Source organism: Gouania willdenowi, chromosome 3 (assembly GCF_900634775.1).
Source record: "Gouania willdenowi chromosome 3, fGouWil2.1, whole genome shotgun sequence".
Classification (NCBI taxonomy): Eukaryota; Metazoa; Chordata; class Actinopteri; order Blenniiformes; family Gobiesocidae; genus Gouania; species Gouania willdenowi.
The window spans coordinates 3,387,119-3,407,669 of NC_041046.1; the positions used below are offsets into that span (position 1 = coordinate 3,387,119).

The 20,551-nt window shown below is 38.8% G+C and overlaps 2 protein-coding genes across 2 annotated transcripts in view; both read left to right on the forward strand.

Moving 5' to 3' along the window:
• The first annotated feature begins 218 nt into the window (after positions 1-218).
• Positions 219-15,232, forward strand: LOC114457459 (docking protein 4-like). Its single transcript, XM_028439288.1, is given in 13 exon segments — positions 219-413; positions 1,527-1,727; positions 2,314-2,421; positions 2,659-2,746; positions 2,749-2,772; positions 3,057-3,176; positions 4,903-4,980; positions 4,983-5,018; positions 5,021-5,076; positions 5,078-5,091; positions 10,026-10,164; positions 11,085-11,202; positions 14,301-15,232. Coding segments are annotated over 12 exon segments (1,002 nt in total). The 5' UTR covers positions 219-413; positions 1,527-1,604; the 3' UTR covers positions 14,399-15,232.
• A 970-nt stretch (positions 15,233-16,202) lies between these two features.
• nadsyn1 (NAD synthetase 1) overlaps positions 16,203-20,551 on the forward strand; it is a 43,618-nt gene continuing 39,269 nt past the window's right edge. Inside the window, exon 1 of the mRNA XM_028443294.1 lies at positions 16,203-16,323. Within this exon, the coding sequence (XP_028299095.1) occupies positions 16,239-16,323 (85 nt within the window). The 5' untranslated portion in view covers positions 16,203-16,238. The remainder of the gene's footprint in view (positions 16,324-20,551) is intronic.

A 20,551-nucleotide genomic window follows, 5' to 3' on the forward strand; every position in this document is an offset into this window, starting at 1 on the left:
GCCCCGCCCCCTCAGTCAGCTGTGGCGATGATGAAGATGATGAAGATGATGAAGATGATGAAGATGATGATAACAGGTAGAACAACAACAAGCCACAGCTGCATCTATTGTTCCTGCAGCTGTGTGTGTGTGTGGGGTGGTGTGTGTGTGTGGTGGTGTGTGTGTGTGTGTGTGTGTGTGTGTGTGCGCGCGCCCCGCCCCTTCCCGTGCGTGGTTCCGCCTCCACCGGCTGCGCGTGCTGCGTGCTCATCTTTTACCGGAGAGTCTCTGCTAGAGCTGCTGCATGGAGACACCGGAGCAGGAAGTGGTTCCGTTCACCGGAGCCTGAAGCACCGGGAGGAGCACCGGGAGGAGCACCGGGAGGAGCACCGGGAGGAGCACCGGGAGGAGCACCGGGAGCCCGAGCTGAACAGGTGATGCGCGTGCATGTGCGTGTGCTTGAGATACACTGTCGGTCAGTGAATGTACAGACAGAATCAATGAACAAACGAAATGAAGTACTGCATGTCTGTAGATCTGTAGACTATATCTAGATTTATAGATCTATGATATAGATTTATATAAACATTAAACACTTTAAACACGTCCCACGTGCAGCATGTGGTGATGGATGGATGGATGGATGGATGGATGGATGCAAAGGGAGGAAGGGGCGTCTCCATGGAAACAGATATTATTAAAAACCCAACGAGCAGCAGCGCGGAATCTGTTGTAATTAAAACCTGACATTAAAGAAGTGTGTGTCTGCAGCCCCCCCCCCCCCCCCCCCCCCCCCCCATCAGTTGCCCATTAAGCCCCGCCCCCTCTCTTATATTAACAGTGTTTTTATGACTAACTAATATGTGATGAATTAAAGGTTCTGCTCACAGCCTTGTTTGTGCTGATCTCAGTAAAAACATCCTCTATGTGAACAGTGTGTTCAACCTGTGGAGCGTGGCCCAAAGACCAGGAAGTGAGTGCTGCTGCTTTAGAAAGAATAAAAACACTAAATGTTTCCACAGAGAAATAAAACAGCTCACTTTCCTCTTTATGATTATTACAGATTATTGTCCTCAAGGAAAAAACATTTGACTCAAATATCTTCATAAAAACTAGTAATAAAAACACCTGAATTTCTAAATAACACTAAAGTTGTTATGCTTTCATGAGGAGGAATTTCAGACGTTTCCATAATGAAATGTGTTGCAAAATCACCATGGAAACACTTTTACACAAATACACATCACACAACGTGACGTACCTGGTCACATGAGTAAACATGACGTGGTACGTGTGGACAGATATTATTATCATTAGACTTCACTAGTACAGTGCCTGTGGAAGTATGTATTCATAGAGTGGGAGGAGCTTAAGTAGAGTGTCTATTATGTCCAAATGAGTATGTGTTATAAGGTTGTATGTACATAGAGGTGTACATACTGTACTCTGTAGTGTTATAAAGGCTTTATTTATGGATGTAAAATAAAATAGTGTGTGTGAATTATGTGATTTATTTCTATGAGACAAACATGTTTGTTCTTCTACAGCTGGTGTCATGGAGGAGGGGAGGAGCCATGTGAGCAGAGGATGGATGATGGATGGATGGAGAGGATGGTTATTGATAAATGACTAAACATCTGGATCTGCAGCTGGAACATCTGGATGATCTCCTTCTGCTGACGATGGCCTCCAACTTCAACGACGTTCTCAAGCAGGGCTACGTCCGCATGCGCAGCCGCAAGCTGGGGGTGAGGGGGCGCTCTTCAACATGTGGTTTGAGTATAAATGTGATATCAGTGATTATCAAACTATATTAAACTCTACTCAGTTATAGAGTACATGTACATAGAGTAGAGTACATAGAGTACATGTGCTCAGTTTAGCTTTACGAGTGCATGAGTAGACTTTACCAGTGAAGTAAACAGTGTCACTTGCTAGCATCATATGCTAATAAAGGGGCGGGGAAATAAAGTCAGGCTTGCCATTGGTTTGAGAAATTATTCCAACCAATCAGAGAGCAGGATTTGGTTCTAATCCCTCCTACTTCAATTATATTAGGTCTACTAGTACTACTAGTGACTCTAGGGCTTTACTAGTAGTACTAGTAGACTAGAATCATTATACTAGTACTACTGTTATTATACTAGTAGTACTAGTAGACTAGTACTAGTAGACTAGAATCATTATACTAGTACTACTGTGAGATATGTTATTGTACTAGTAGTACTAGTAAACCAAAAACTGTTTTATTACCAGTAAAGTAAAATGATCTACTAGTAGACAATTTACTAGTAGTAGTAGTATACTTTAAATATGTTACTCTGTGTGTCACAGATCTACCGCCGCTGCTGGTTGGTGTTCAGGAAGTCATCCAGTAAAGGTCCGTGTCGCCTGGAGAAATACCCTGAAGAGAAGGCAGCCTACATCAGAACCAGTCCTAAAGTAAGAGAAGAAGAACAGGGTCCTCATCTGAACCCTGACCCTGATAGACCCAGATCTGAACCCTGACCCTGAGACTATCAGGACTGAACAGAACAGTCGTTACTAATGTTTGGTGATTAATAAAGGTTTTTGATTCCAAACAGAACATTTCAATGTTTCCTCCAAACATCAAACATACTGATGAACATGTGTTTGAAACATCAGTCATGTGACCTAATTTATTCATCTTTGACCAAGGTGACAGATATGAGTCATGTGAAGAGTATCACACGGTTGCCACGGGATACCAAGAGACAGGCGGTGACAATAGTGTTTACAGATGATACGTCCGCACCTTCAGCTGTGAATCAGGTAAGAAATGGATGCATTAGCATCAACATTAGCATAAGCATTAGCATCAACATCAACATTAACATCAGCATCAACAAGAGCATTAGCAACAACGTTAGCATCAACATCAGCAACATTAACATTAGCATAATTATTAGCATCAGCATTAGCATCAGCATTAGCATCAGACACGTGTGTGTGTGCGTGTGTGTGTGTGTGGTGTTGTTGTGGTTTGTGTGTGTGTGTGTGTGTGTGTGTGTGTGTGTGTGTGTGTGCGTGTGTGTGTGTGTGTGTGTGTGTGTCAGATCTGGAGGCTGAGGACTGGTATAAGAGCCTTTCTGTGGAGTGTCTGGGTTGTGGACTCAATGACATCAGTCTGGGAGAACCGGACCTGCTGGCAGCGGGAGTACAGTGTGAACACACAGGTAGAACACACACACACACACACACACAGAAATTATTTTTTAAACCCTTTTGACAATAACATTGTATTTATCTACTATATTGTATTCTGTTGTTACAAGTTAGATTCTAGGAAATGTCTACGAGAAGAGGTCGATCCACGTGTCCTCTATAAAATTATGATATGGTCACGTTACCTGAGCCCCAGGCAGCATGCTAAGCTAAGTTAAACTAAACTAAGCTAAGTTAAATTAAGCTAAGCTAAACTAAACTAAGCTAAGGTAAATTAAGCTAAGCTAAACTAAGCTAAGCTAAACTAAACTAAGCTAAGTTAAATTAAGCTAAGCTAAGCTAAGCTAAACTAAACTAAGCTAAGCTAAGTTAAATTAAGCTAAGCTAAACTAAACTAAACTACGCTAAGCTAAACTAAACTAAGCTAAGTTAAATTAAGCTAAGCTAAACTAAGCTAAGCTAAACTAAACTAAACTAAGCTAAGTTAAATTAAGCTAAGCTAAACTAAGCTAAACTAAGCTAAGCTAAGTTAAATTAAGCTAAGCTAAGCTAAACTAAACTACGCTAAGCTAAACTAAGCTAAACTAAGCTAAGCTAAACTAAACTAAACTAAGCTAAGTTAAATTAAGCTAAGCTAAGCTAAGCTAAACTAAACTACGCTAAGCTAAACTAAACTAAGCTAAGTTAAATTAAGCTAAACTAAACTAAGCTAAGTTAAATTAAGCTAAGCTAAGCTAAACTAAACTAAGCTAAGCTAAGTTAAATTAAGCTAAGCTAAACTACGCTAAGCTAAACTAAACTAAGCTAAGTTAAATTAAGCTAAGCTAAACTAAACTAAACTAAGCTAAGTTAAATTAAGCTAAGCTAAACTAAACTAAGCTAAACTAAGCTAAGCTAAGTTAAATTAAGCTAAGCTAAGCTAAACTAAACTAAACTACGCTAAGCTAAACTAAGCTAAACTAAGCTAAGCTAAACTAAACTAAGCTAAGTTAAATTAAGCTAAGCTAAGCTAAGCTAAACTAAACTACGCTAAGCTAAACTAAGCTAAGTTAAATTAAGCTAAACTAAACTAAGCTAAGTTAAATTAAGCTAAGCTAAACTAAACTAAGCTAAGTTAAATTAAGCTAAGCTAAGCAAATTAAACCAAGCTAACAACCAATCTAGTTAAGTTAAAGTAAGCTAAGCTAAACTAAACTAAGCTAAGCTAAACTAAACTAAGCTAAGTTAAATTAAGCTAAGCTAAACTAAACTAAACTAAGCTAAGTTAAATTAAGCTAAACTAAGCTAAGCTAAACTAAACTAAACAAAGTTAAATTAAGCTAAACTAAACTAAGCTAAGTTAAATTAAGCTAAGCTAAGCAAAATTAAACCAAGCTAACAACCAATCTAGTTAAGTTAAAGTAAGCTAAGCTAAACTAAGCTAAACTAAGCTAAACTAAACTAAGCTAAGTTAAATTAAGCTAAGCTAAACTAAACTAAGCTAAACTAAACTAAGCTAAGTTAAATTAAGCTAAGCTAAGCTAAACTAAGCTAAGCTAAGCTAAACTAAACTAACTAAGCTATGTTAAATTAAGCTAAACTAAACTAAGCCAAGGTAAACTAAGTTAAATTAAGCTAAGCTAAGCAAAATTAAACCAAGCTAACAACCAATCTAAGTTAAGTTAAGATAAAGTAAGCTAAGCTAAGTTAGGCTAAGCACGCTCAGCTACGCTACGCTAAGCTATTTCCTCTCCTCAGAACGTTTCCACGTGTTCCTGCTGCCATCTTCCAACCTGGACATCTACGGGGAGTGTATGATGCAGGTGACCCAGGAGAACATTACCTGTGGGACGTCCACAACCCCCGCACCAAGCTTTCACCTGGCCGCTCTGCGCGCTGCGACGCTACGGACGAGACGCCACGCGCTTCACCCTTTGAAGCAGGACGGTCAGTAGCTGCCCACGGATAGGGACATAGGAACTGTTCACATAGGATCAGTTCTTGGCCCCTCCCACTTTCTGGTTATGGGTTGTAACTTCCTGCACATGGGTGTCGAATGTAAAAACTAAGTCACTTTTTCATAGCTGACATATTTGAGACAGAAATTCATGTTCTCATCATAATGCATGTTCAATATCATTGTTCAAAATGTTTACACATGAAAACTAATCTAAATCTAAATGTTAAATGTAAATCGAAATCTAAATGTTAAATTGGTCACCAAGTGTAAACCTAAATGTTGATAAGTTATATAAAGTGGACCGGTCAGTGTCTGTTGATCAGGCCCCACCCACACCACTGACTGTGGCTCAGTGAATGAGGAGAGGGGAGGAGCCAGAGACAAGGTGGGAGGGCTCTGTAAATAGCGGTAATGACGGGCTTGGCACATGTTAAACAACAACCGAGAGCAGCAGTTCCCTCACTCTAATCAGTGATGAAGAAACTAAGATGAAGAAGAACTTTGAGGGGGGGGTGAGTGGAGTGTGGGCGGGGCCTCATGATTGACAGGCGCTGACCTGCCCACTTTGTATAATTTCTAAACATTTAGCTTACACTTGACCACCAATTTAACATTTGATGCAGCTTATGTGGACTGTAATTTAGGGATCGACCGAAATGGGTTTTTTTAGGGCTGATGACAATACCAATTTTTACCATCAGCCTTAGAAGATGACTGATACAGACAGATACAGACTGATACAGACTGATACAGACTGATACAGACAGATACAGACTGATACAGACAGATACAGGCAGATACAGACTGATACAGGCAGATACAGGCAGATACAGACAGATACAGACTGATACAGACTGATACAGGCAGATACAGGCAGATACAGACAGATACAGACTGATACAGACAGATACAGACGATACAGACTGATACAGACAGATACAGACTGTATACAGAATACGACTGATACAGACTGATACACGACTTACAGACAGATACAGACTGATACAGGCAGATACAGACTGATACAGACTGATACAGACTGATACAGACAGATACAGACTGATACAGACTGATACAGACAGATACAGACTGATACAGACAGATACAGACAGATACAGACGATACAGACTTGATACAGACAGATACAGACTGATACAGGCAGATACAGACGGATACAGACAGATACAGACTGATTTTACTCCCTCAATTTACATCATAAAAATACACCATGATGATAACAAATGGTCTCAATTAAAAACGGAACATGTATTGAAGATTAACAAAGGTGATGTAAGAAACGACACCAAGTAAATAAATAAAGTGACATCTCATTAAATATTCTGACAAAAACTGTTCGTCCTTGTCCTGAAAATAGCTTTGACAAAAGTTGGTCTGACTGAAAGATATATTTTATTAACAGGATTATAATTATAATCTATATAATTATAGTATTAACCTGTCAGTGGGATCACCAACTTCCTGTCTGACAGGGAAGCAGCAAGTAAGGCTGGGAAGCATCACTTCCAGCACCCGGTCACTCAGAAACGGGCGCCCCCCCATGGGTGTGTTCTCTCCCCACTGCTATTTTCTCCCTCTACACCAATGACTGCACCTCAGGGGACCCCCTCTGTGAAACTCCTGAAGTTTGCAGACGACACCACCGTCAGACGGAGGTGGAATAGCTGGCCTCTGGTGCTGTCAGAAACATCTGGAACTGAACCCGTTCAAGACTGTGGAGATGACAGTGGACTTCAGGAGGAACCCCCCCCCCCACTGTCCTGGTTTAGATCTACAACCAAACTAGACAAACATAGACTACAACAGATAATCAGGAAACAGAAAAGATCATTGGTGTTGATCTGCCCTCCATCCAAGAACTTATACCTGTCCAGGGTCAGGAAACGGGGAGGGTAACATCACTGCAGACCCCTCCCACCCTGCACACAATCTGTTTAAACTCCTCCCCTCCGGCAGACGCTTACAGATCACTGTACGCCATAAAACAGTTTGTTCCCCCAGGCTGTCACTGTGATCAACACTAAACAGTCATAGAGAGTCAGACCTGTTTCTGTTACTGTGAATAACCTGGAACTAAACATAACAACCCTGGATCAACCTGTCACTTGAGAAATGTTTATGTACATAATATTTAATATAAATGTTCACTACACTATTATTATTATTATTATTATTATTATTATTATTATTTTATTATTATTATTATTATTATTATCTTGTTATTGTATCTTGTTATATTATTTATTTAGTTTTGCATCTATTAGTCTAACTACTGTTTATATTAATGTTTCTATTCTTCTAGGTAATTGTTATTATTTAATGTTTACATTATTAGAGAGAGCACAGTTCACTAAGTCACATTCCTGGTGTGTATAACATACATTACATGGTTAATAAAAGTTGATTCAGATTCTGAAACACAAAAAGAAACAATGAATAATAATCCATTTCAACACAATCCCAGAACATAAATTAATAGAGGAAAATAACGTGATGTCAGATGTGCATTAAGCAACAAACTTTCAAGTTTCTGTTATTAATACATTACCGCCGTCAGGAGGAGGCTGCAAGGTGGGCCAAGGCAGTCTTCCCTTGGCAAACAGGGACAGTGGACACGGGGGGACAATGTGGAGAAGAGGAGGCTCAGCTGGAGAGAGGTGTGGGCCATGGAAGCACAGAGTCTGCGTTTCACCATCAGAGGCTACTTATGATGTCCTTCCAACACCTGTCAATCTCCATCATGGTTTGGGGAGAACCCAGCTTGTACCCTATGCTCCAGGCCAGCCTCTCTCCGGCACATTCTAACAGGATGTAAAGCCAGTCTCACCCAAGGACGGTACACTTGGCGCCACAACCAAGTCCTAAAGAGCCTTGCGGCCCGCCTTTGAGGGCAAAAGATCTGCCATCAACTCAACTCCCTACCACTGCCAATAGCCAACCCCACATGGACAACTGCCTTTGTCGGTGAAGGGGTGAAAGCAACCAGGAGCAGCTCGGCACCATCAGAGAGAGGCCAGCTGTGCTTAGCACGTGACTGGGCAATGCTGGTAGATATTGGCCAACAATTGGCGTTTCCTGCAGAGATCACCACCACCACCTTAAGGCCTGATCTGGTGCTTTGGTCCCACTCCATCAAGAAGGTTTACATCATCGAGCTCACTGTACCCTGGGAGGATTCCATAGATGAGGCATATGAGCGAAAACACCTGCGCTATGCCGACTAGAAGCAGAAGCACAACATCGCGGCTGGAATACAGAAGTCCGCCCAGTGGAGGTTGGATGCAGAGGGTTTGTAGCAACATATACCACCAACTACTCAGGGACCTGGGAGTCAGGGGCCAGAGCCAGCGCGCAGCCATCAAAGCTGCATCGGAGTCAGCAGAGAGAAGCAGCCAGTGGCTCTGGCTGAAGAGGAAACGATACCGCTTGGGCCCCCAAATAGCGGGTTGGGGTATGTGGTTGGCTCAGGCTTGGCTCTGGGGGCAGGGCGCCCATGCCATGTGTGGGCCTGGGATGCAAGCTATGGGCTGATCACCCTGTGGCTGGCCAACTCTGGGGAGGGTGTATAGTGAATGGCCGAAACACCCTATGATCCGGAGGAACACGACTGATGATGCATCCTAGGCCCTTGCTTGCCCTGTGGGGGGATGGGTGTTCTGTTCCCCGGGTCAAGCTTTTTCATAACTTTTGTACGTGCTCGCACAAAAAGGGTATTAACATCTTGTCCTGTGTTTTGGAATCATCTCATCAACATTAACAGGAATAAATATTCAGACAAGTTCAGACACAATCAAGTTAATTTTTTCTACCAATTATAAATACACATTGACCAGAAATGTTCTCGAAAAATTATGCTTTATTGTTGTAAATCAAACACAACAGTTTATCAACACTTTTTTTTTAAACTTATACAATAAACATACCCAGAATGCAAAAGATGCAACAGTTTTTAATCAAAATGTTCAGCAGAAGTTAAAGTCATTAAACAATAATGAACTTAAGGAATCTTAAAGTGCATAACATGAATCTGTCATGAAGACATATTTTTTTAAGCATAACAAAAAAAAGTAAAATTACAAAGCATTAACAAACATACTGTATGTAATGATATTGTGTGCTTCCTGTTTGTCTCCACATGGGGTTGTGCTCTAGCTTACATTCTCTCCACTCTTATGAAACAACGTTGGGTTCTGTTTTACACCGTCTTTAGCCGATATTTTTGTAAGCAAATGCGAATTATGACTCCATTGAATGTTTTCTACCGGCACTGGTTGAAAACAGGATGTGATGTAGGCATTTTCTTCTTCGTAAGTTCCTTGTAAGCAGCGCAAAGCATAGACATAAAAATGCCAAAAATAACAATAAGCAGCCGCATATTTATGGTTTTTTTCAGTGAAGTTGCGTGCTTTCGGAAACATTACATTGCCGCACTAATTTCACGGAGTTTGTTTGATTTTGTATTAATATTTGTCCTATTATAAAAAAAGGGGGAGTTTTTTCTTCTCACTGTCACTAAATGCTTGTTCATGTAAATCTCTTCTTATGTTGTTTTTCCCATTTTTCATCTAAATTGGAGGCTTCTCTAATGGCGTTGGCGACCCACAGTTCTCTTGTTCTTGTCTCCCATGTTATTTGTTCCTGTTTTCACATGTTCTCTTTAGACGGGATGATACTGACATTTGTGTAACGCACTTTTACCTGTGAAAAGCTCTCTAGAAATAAAGATTACTTACTTATGGGTTTTTCTTTCTTGCTATGAACTCTATATTGTTAAGCTCACTGAGATGACTTTGTTGTTTTTTGCGCTATATAAATAAAGTTGAGTTGAATTAAAAGAGGAATTAAAGCTCCCATGTAAACGTGAACATTAACGTTTACAGCTGTATTTTATTGTTTTCTGTAGAATGTGTGACAGTGGTGAGGGTCTCTACACCTTCCAGACATCAGAGGGAGAACACATCTACCAGAGGGTTCACACCTCCACTCTCAGCATCGCTGAGCAGCACAAAAAGGTTCTGCTGGAGATGGAGAAAAACAACAGGGTGAGACACACACACACACACACACACACACACATTACGGTGAATGTTTCTCGTGAGAACACTGTGAAAATAATTGGCTGAGGTGATAAAAAACATAATCACAGCTGCTGTTCACACAGTTTCTTTGCTTCATTTATAAAGTGTTCCTTTCAAAACTGTAATGCAGATTCTTGCTTTTGCTGGAAGTCTTCCTCAGCTTCCAGACAGTCTAAATCAACATAAGAAAAGTCTGAATATACTGTATATGTGAGTTTGAATATATGGAATAAAAGATGATGAATTCCTGCTAAATCCATTGTTATTTTTAAATTAAATTAAATTAAATTAAATTAAATTAAATTAAATTAAATTTTATTTATATTGTGCTATATACAACAAAAGTCATCTCAAAGCACTTTAAAATGTTATTACATAAAATATACCATTATTTTGGAGGTAAATAAATACATCCGTGTGGGAAAAATGTCTACAAAGATGATGGATGGATGATGTCAGTTTTCATTCCATATATTCAGACTTTTATTATATATTTCAACTTTTATTACAGTGGAAAGTATTTGGCAGCCACCGATTGTATAAGTTGTTCCACTTAAAAATATAATAATAATTTTCATCATAGGTTCTCTTCAACTATAAGAGATAGAACGTAAAAATAAAAAAATCCAGGAAATCACATTGTTTAAAGAATTTTATTCTATAATGGTGCAATAAGAAAAATACAATAAAAATCTCTTTCTCTCTCTCTCTCTCTCTATATATATATATATATGTGTGTATATATATATATGTATATATATATATATATATATATATATATATATATGTGTGTATATATATATATTCCCAGAGTCAATAAATACATATAGCTGTACTCTTTGAGGTTGAGTCCCAGCTTGTTTTTTTTCCCGCCTGTTTTCCAGTTGTTGAGTCTAAAGGAATCCCCAGCAGAGCCTTACCCGTGCGTCCCCACCCCTATCCTGCCTCGCTCCGCCTACTGGCATCACATCACTGGGACCCAGAGCAGCTCAGAACCCAGTGGTACCACATCCTCTCCATTGTTCACTCATCCAGGCACACAACTCAGTTTTTAACCGTTATTGTCCTTGTTTCGTGTGTTAATCAAGTTATTTTGTGTGTTTTTACATTTTGTATGTTTGTTGGAGTCATTTTCTATTTATTTTTTTTGTCATTTTCTAATTTTTCCCTTAATTTTCTTATATTATTGTTTTTGTTTTGTGTGTTATTGGTGTGTCATTGTGTGTATTTTTTCAACTGTATGTTTTTGGGAGTAATTGTGTGTGTTTTCTTTTCTAGTTTTATGTGTTATTATCATCCTTTTGTGTCTTATTTTTGTCACTTGTGTTTTTGGAGTCGTTTTCTGCGTTTAGGTTGTCATTTTGTATGTTTTGGATTTATTTTGTATATTTACTTTGGGGTCTACACACAATTATTTGGAGGGCCGTATGTGGCCCCTGGCCTTCAGTTGCCCATTTCTGCTCTACACACACCATGGCATTCTTTCAGTATTTCCCACAGTGCATCAGTTTGTCTTTAATGGAAAGGCAAATTTATTTGTATAGCACATTTCATATAAGGCAATTCAGTGTGCTTTACATGATTAAAAAATGCAACAAAAAACATTAAACAGTTTAAAAATCAATAAGAACATTAAAATAATCACTAAAAACAATAACGTGATTAAAAATGTCCCTATCATCATACACTTTAGAGAAAAAGAGAACCTTTAACTTCACAATGTTCACAATGTCCTGCTTTGGTCATCAAACCTTCATCAGCAGGTTGTAAACCAGGCCTGTGAAACTCATTTTAGTTCAAGGCCCAAACACCCACTAGTTTGACCACAAGTGGGCCACAGGTTTTAGGTTGGAAAACAAACACTTTCAATATTATTGTGTCCAAGTTTGCACTTTCAGTTATAAATTAGACAAAGTATGGAAGACATCAACAATATTTAAGCAATAAGTGACAAATACTTAAATATCATTTGATTTTTAATTTTTTGACCAATTTTTATTTCATTTGGGGAAATTTTGTGGAATACTTTGAGAGAAGTTGTAGGATTTTGGAAACATTTAGAGTTCTTTCAACAACAATTTACAACTGAATTATTTGGTCATTTACACATGTTCTCATTTTCACTTCCTCCTGTGAATCAATGATCACAAGCAATTAGTTTTCAGTTCAAGCGAGCACACGTTCAGTCGCCCTGAGTCCTCATTTATAAACGTCACATATAAGCAAAGTTTGGGATTTATAAAATAAAAAACCTGGCTCCACAGCAGCTCTGACCCTGCCGTACGCACAATATCATGAGAAACAGTAAACTCCGCCCCCCACACTAGAAGGATGAAATTAAAGACAGTTCTGTAAAATGTATAGATTTAGTGTGAAATAATTGAACACATTGAACATTTCACAACATATTATTTGAAGGATGCATTTGCAGAAACGGAGGAAAAAATTATACTGAGTGAGTGACGTGCGTGTGCCTCCAAAATACAGTTTTATAATAATAATAATAATCAACATCACATGATCATTGCAAACTGCCCCCCCCCCCCCTAGAGGGGATCCCCACTAGTCCTCCAGCTTTTTGTGAGGCTGAGCTCCGCCCCTTTCCTGCACCTTTTGAACAGACGTTGTTCCTATGGAGAGTGATCCACATTTTCTCCTCTGCTTTTATGTGTGATGGTTTATTTTCCTGTCACAGTCTGAGGTAACGTAACGTTCTATCATTAGTAATGTTCACTGTGTCACCACATTACGCTCTGATGGGCGTGTCCTCCTCAACTATTAATACCTCCACCTCGCATTGAGTGAAATTTGTTTTATTTGCCCCCTCGGTCCACCGTGAAATTCGTATTATTGAATATTAATTTAAGGCGTTCACCTGACCGTTAATAGGCACCAAATGGGCGGAGCCAGGTGTTTCTTGACGTGCGCCAACCTTCGAGTTGATTGTGATTTATAAACAGAAACAGGCGTACGACGTACGTGCGCCCTCGTTTATAAATCGTAAAAAAAGATTTGTAGGGACTACCTGGTTTTTAGCGTACGCCAGCTGAAGTGTGTTTAGCACTTTTATAAATGAGGTCTCAGCTTTCAGTAATCCAATAAAATGGCCTTAACCTGCAGCCGATCATTTAATTTCTCCAAGTTGGTTCCAATTACGTGTAAGCATTCTTTTCAGTCTGAGTATTATGAGCCACAAACAACTGCCAACCTCATAAGTCAGAAAGCTGCCCGCTCCAATCAGCAGCATACCTGCTACCATAATTCCAATCATGTAGACGTCTTCCTCGTCCTCAACGGAAACAATGGACGGACACACGACCCTCCACCAGGAGTGAAGTGCGTATCCAGCAGCAAACGTTCTGTCCAGATCAGCAGGCTCACCTCTGCCCGTTCTAATGTAATCCTGTAATTGATAATTCATTACAACTAAGGCATAATTATCATTTTAATTATTTTTGCTTATTTATTTTGCTGTTGTAATCTTAATTGAATTGTAATTAAGTTCAGATAATTGACTTTGTAATTGTAATTGGCATAAAACTGGGAAACCATGTTACAGGTCTATGTAGTTAACAAATATTAAAATATGTTTCATATCAAGTTTTCCAACTAACTGTGTGTGAATCTTCACCTCTCGTACAGGTGGTAATGGTTAGAAGAGTTAGAGTTTGGATATAATAGATTATAGATTATTTATTTAAATAAGGACGATACAAAGAGTAACAATACTGTGAATTTAACTGATGGTTTATTGATAAATTGTCCCTATTTATACTTTTACAGAAGTTTTAATAATCAATTCACTGAAATGTAAAGATGCAAACAATCATCATAACATGCCTGTAAATATGAGAAAAATACAAACTACATGAGATTATTATTAAAGCACTTTGGTCACATGGGAACTTTACAAATAAAAGTTAGTAAAATTGTAATTGAGAAAATAAGTGTAAATGACTTTCAGGGGGAAAAAAATAATTGTAATTGAATTGTTATCGGAAAAAATGTTGGTCACCGTAATTGTAATTACATAGTAATTGAATACAGATAATTGAAAAACGTAATTATAACTCTAACGTGTGTTGTGTGTCTGTCTGTAGGGGGCGCTGCAGAGGATGAGCTGGTTCCTTTCCACACACACACTTTACGTCAGTCACACACACACACACCTACACACTTCACCTGCCCTGGACAGTAACACACACACACACACACACACACACACACACACACACACACACAGAGGCTAACGCTACCGCTAACACACTGGGTACAGCAGAAACAGCTCCCACTGGACCTGGACCACCAGCTCCCACTAGGAGACCATCACTGAGGACCTGGTCCACAGTTTGTAAAGATGATTTTTACTGAAAAAAGTGAACGTTCTAACATGGACTAAAGTGTAGGAACAGAAGATGTTTCCATGGCTGAACCTAGAACCTCCAGCTGTGGAACATGGAACCAACACAGGAAGAAGCACATTTAAAGAACATCAGCATGAATGATGTTAACCAGAATAAAAGTAAAGGAGTAGAGACTCAGTGACAGAGAGCGGCCATGTTGGATGGGTCAGCAGTTTATCACATGTTCAATCAGTGGTTCTCAACCTTTTTTAGATCGTGACCCCATTTTAATATCTTTATATATTGTTATATTTTAGATATATATTTAAGAAAGTCAATACAGCTGTTTAAGATTGTTTTGTGTTTCAATTTGGAAAAGAATCATTTAAAAAATTAATCAGTAATTTAAAAATATAAAATCAACTACTAGACATTTCAGGCGACCCCACATGGGGTCACGACTCCAAAGTTGAATAACACTGTGTTAGATGTTTTTTGGAGCTAAAGAGTGAGAGGACTGAGATGGTTTGGACATGAACTGAGAACATACTGTATGTTCTACCAGGGAGGAGGTTTACAACTGTGGTTTTCAAATGAGGGTATGTGTGCCCCTCGGGCCACACAATGACACTACAGGGGGTACATGAGAGAGAGAGAGAGAAATGAACAATAACATTAAAAATATGAGGTTTTCTAATGTTTATTTTTAGTTAAAAATGATGATCATAATATTGATGATGTAAATGATTTTAATTAAAACATGAACTGAAAACACTAAGGTCAGTGCTGGTTCCACACAGGAGGGAGATGACTGGAAATAATAAAAACTATCAAATAAATGAATTTAGGAGGAACTAAATACTGTTTCATTTCACTTCTTTACTAAATATATTTACTCATTAATTCCATCATTATGATTTATAGATGTTTATTCATAGAATTCTGAGTAAAATGTGTTGGTCAGACAAAGTGAGGACATGGATTCAGAAATCAGAGAAAGGAGGACTAGAACCTAGAGTTAGAGAACCACTGGGTTAGAACAGAGAACATACTGTAGATGTAGAGATGAAGTCTGTGTGGGAGAGAAGATGATTTATTCACAGATGGTTTATAATCTGTGTGATAAACACTGACTGCTTTATTTACTGTACATCTAGAGCAGTGGGGGCTCCAGACAGTTATTACTGGGGGGTCCATGGAGTGGGGGGGGGGGGGTTATAGGAGGTGCTAGTGAATTCTGACACAACAAACACCAAATAATATCACAATAGATTTATTGATCCTAGGCTGATATACTGTACATAAGGGTTTTGTGTTTTGCTTTACTTCAATCATCTAAACAATAAACACAGTATTTATGTCTAATGTAACAAAACATAAAGAAACAGCAGCTGATCACCATCACTGTAAAACTAAATATGTAACATAAACACTGAATTATTTTAACAAGCGCCACAAAAACACATTTACAAAATAGTGCAACTGTTAGCAGCAACACATGTAGTACAGTATATATTAAATATACACACACACACACACACCCTCCCCCCGCCAGGGGTTTAGGGTCAAAGGTTACAGAGCTGTAGTACCTCTCTAGGCCTCATGATGGCAGCACAAAGCTAAGAACGAGTGTGGCAGTTTGCGCATGCGCTCTGTGCCCACTTCCTGGTTCTCTGCTCTACACACTCCGGACCAATGGGTCGTAAAGTTACTCTGTCCACGTGCTCGTTGAACCAGTGGAGTCTGGACTTCGATGGAAACCTGGAGAGAATCACGAGGAGTGAGTTTAACTGTCTTTATATACACGTATTATATAAATATATACAGTTTATACACCCATAATGGCACACGTCCATGGGCGGAGTTTGAGAGTCTTGTCGGGGGGGGGAGGGGGGGGCTTATCTTATTATACATATATAAGTATAATAAGATAAATATATAGAACGTCTTCAGGTTTCTTTCACAAGTACGGAATGAAAACAAATGTATCTAATTATTATTATTATTATTATTATTATTATTATTATTATTATCATTTTTGTAACAAGTTTCTAAAGCTGTTTTATGGACCTGTCAAAATAAATTCGAAATGCAGCTTGAAATGTTCAGCACCTACTGTAATTTAAATAATGAGATTAAGTATTTATGATGTTCTACATGATATATCATAGAACACTGGATACATGTGCTTTATTATGTGAGATACACTTTAACATAGAAATATAGCTGTTAGTTAGTAATCACTAAGTTAAACAACAGGTAGGAGAGAATAAATGGATCTTATGGATTAAAAGCATTTAAAATCCAACAACATAGATTATGGTATTTAAAGTCTCTGACAACATAACTCCGCCTTCGCTGATTGTCTATGTGTTCCCGTGGTCGGTGGAGGGTCAGTTCATTATCACAACATCAGCTAAATGCAGCGCTTTATATCCGTCACTGATCACAGGGTTTGATCGTTCTCTGTTCTTGTTTTCTCAGTGCATCACGACTAACACCAGACTAGTGAGTTTACGGAGTTCCCGCGTGTCCGCCATGTTGTAAACAAAGCTCTGAGCTGCAAGAGGGTCACATGTTTTCAACTGCTGGTCCTTTAAAACTTTTTACTTGGTTTTATTTTGTAAACCTTTGAATTTCATATCACCATTTTTATCATTTCCTAGTCACTTTTGGCACTTAACATATTTGAATATTATGCAAATTATATTGAGAATTGTATTTTATTGAATGAATTTGAGAAAACTTAAATGAAAACTTTTGATCACTCGGGGGGGCAATGCCCCCCCCCGCAACTCTGCGTATGCTTTAGAGTGTTGTGTGTTTGGATGCCAGAATAGGAGGAGTAACGTTAGTGGATGTAAATTAAAGTTTTATAGGATTCCAGCGGACACTCAGAAAGAAACAAAGACAGCCCCGCCCAACAAATGTTTACAGACAATCAAAGGGTCGATAGCAGAGGTGTTCATCTCCAGTCCTTGAGGGCCAGAGTCCTTTCAGATGTGTCCCTGCTCCAACACCCCTGGTTCAGACCAATGTGTTGTCATCATTAAGCTCTGCATAAGCAGATAACCAGCCATTCATATGATTCAGGTGTGTTGGAGCAGGAATCAGGCCCTAGAATACTGCAGTTGCCCACCCCTGGTTTATAGTTAGTTAATACACTACCTAGGTCAACCACAGGGGGCGCTGCTCCACCATCACACAGCTTTTACAGCTGCAGAGGAAGACTGAACACGTCCAGACACAGACAAAAACACACCTTTCATATTAACCCTCATTCACCTTATTTTAACATTCAACCCTAAACAGAACACTGATCAATCAATCAATCAATCAATCAATCAATCAATCAATCAGTCAATCAGTCAATCAATCAGTCAATCAGTCAATCAGTCAATCAGTCAATCAGTCAATCAGTCAGTCAGTCAGTCAGTCAGTCAGTCAATGAAAATTCATTTTAGACTTTAGTGTAAGATTATATTATAATAGTGATTGATCTTAAAATACCAACAGACATGTTAAATAATAAAATAAAAGTACCACAGTGTAAAATAAGGCCAGTAATGAGCTTTTAGGAACTCTTAATGTTTAATAATCATTTAGTTTCACACATTAAAATATATGTTTTTATTGATGAAAAGTATGATAACTTCATTTTGTTCTTATTGTAGGTTTAGATCCTGTAAAATATTAGCTGTTTATTAAATAAAGTGTGTGAGAAATACAGATAGAGGTTAATTTAGAACACTCCTGTACATCCTGTTGTAGACGCTGATATAGACATACTGTAGCAGATTAACATAGGATGGTTTATTCTCACACACTAACATAGACACGCGCACACGCAAATTACACAAACACTGGCGTGAGTGCGCACACAAACACACAAACACACAAACGGAGCAGATAACCACGCCCTCAAACATCTGTGTGCAGTGCTCACACACATTAGCATCAGGCTAGTTAGCAGTAGGCGTGGGAATATTTAGGCACCTCACGATTCAATTACGATTTGATTGTAAATCGATTATTAATGTATTTTGATGCATGTTTTATTCACAACATCTGTTGTATTCACTGTGTACACTTACTGTATAAAAAATCTATTATTTATAGTTAGAAAAACAAAGATACATTATCATTTATTATCCTTTATTAAACTAATGGAAAACGTGAAAGTGTTTTTAAACAAAGGTAGTAACAGTTTCTTTGTGACGTAACTTCTGTTAAGTGCAAAGAGTAACACATCATTCAGACAAAAACTGTAATACACAATTATGTAGCAATGATTTATTAATAGTGCTTTCAAACTTTAGCTTAACAAAAAACCACCATTGAGCACAAATAAATAGAAAAAATAATTTCACCTGCAAGAAATGTCTGAAAAAGAAAGAATAAATCCTTCAGACAAATAACGTCCTTTCAGAAGAACTTATAGATGTTCATAGTTTTATGAAGTGAAAGCAAACAGTTGTTAGTAAAAGTTCTTATGTAAGAACAGGAGCTGATGTTCAGGTGAAACAGTGTTTCACTGTACAGTGACCACACCTCCTGTAGTAGAGACACTGGTTCCTGGAAAACATACTGTAGATACAGAAGATACACAACTTCATTGTGACTCCACCAGGTAAGAGGATCCTCACAGAGGGAGTACTACAGTACTACAGTACTACAGTCCTACAGTACTACAGTACTACAGTCCTACAGTCCTACAGTCCTACAGTCCTACAGTCCTACAGTACTACAGTACTACAGTCCTACAGTCCTACAGTCCTACAGTACTAGAGTACTAGAGTACTACAGTCCTACAGTACTAGAGTACTAGAGTACTAGAGTACTAGAGTACTACAGTCCTACAGTCCTACAGTCCTACAGTCCTACAGTACTACAGTACTACAGTCCTACAGTCCTACAGTCCTAGAGTACTAGAGTACTAGAGTACTAGAGTACTAGAGTACTAGAGTACTACAGTCCTACAGTCCTACAGTACTACAGTACTACAGTACTACAGTACTACAGTCCTACAGTCCTACAGTACTACAGTCCTACAGTCCTACAGTACAGCAGTACAGCAGTACTACAGTACTACAGTCCTACAGTACTAGAGTACTACAGTCCTACAGTACTAGAGTACTACAGTCCTACAGTCCTACAGTACTACAGTCCTACAGTACTAGAGTACTACAGTCCTACAGTACTACAGTCCTACAGTACTACAGTCCTACAGTACTACAGTCCTACAGTACAACAGTACTACAGTACAACAGTCCTACAGTACTAGAGTACTACAGTCCTACAGTACTAGAGTACTACAGTCCTACAGTACTAGAGTACTACAGTACTACAGTCCTACAGTACTAGAGTACTACAGTCCTACAGTCCTACAGTACTACAGTACTAGAGTACTACAGTCCTACAGTACTACAGTCCTACAGTACAACAGTACTACAGTACAACAGTCCTACAGTACTAGAGTACTACAGTACTACAGTACAACAGTACTACAGTACAACAGTACAACAGTCCTACAGTACTAGAGTCCTACAGTCCTACAGTACAACAGTACTACAGTACTACAGTACAACAGTCCTACAGTCCTACAGTACTAGAGTACTACAGTCCTACAGTACTACAGTACTGCAGTCCTACAGTACTGCAGTCCTACAGTGCTACAGTCCTACAGTACAACAGTACTACAGTACTACAGTCCTACAGTACTACAGTCCTACAGTCCTACAGTACTACAGTACTACAGTACTACAGTACTACAGTCCTACAGTACTACAGTGCTACAGTACTACAGTACTACAGTCCTACAGTACTACAGTACTACAGTACTACAGTCCTACAGTACTAGAGTACTAGAGTACTAGAGTACTAGAGTACTACAGTCCTACAGTACTACAGTCCTACAGTACTACAGTCCTACAGTACTACAGTACTACAGTACTACAGTCCTACAGTCCTACAGTACTACAGTACTACAGTCCTACAGTACTACAGTA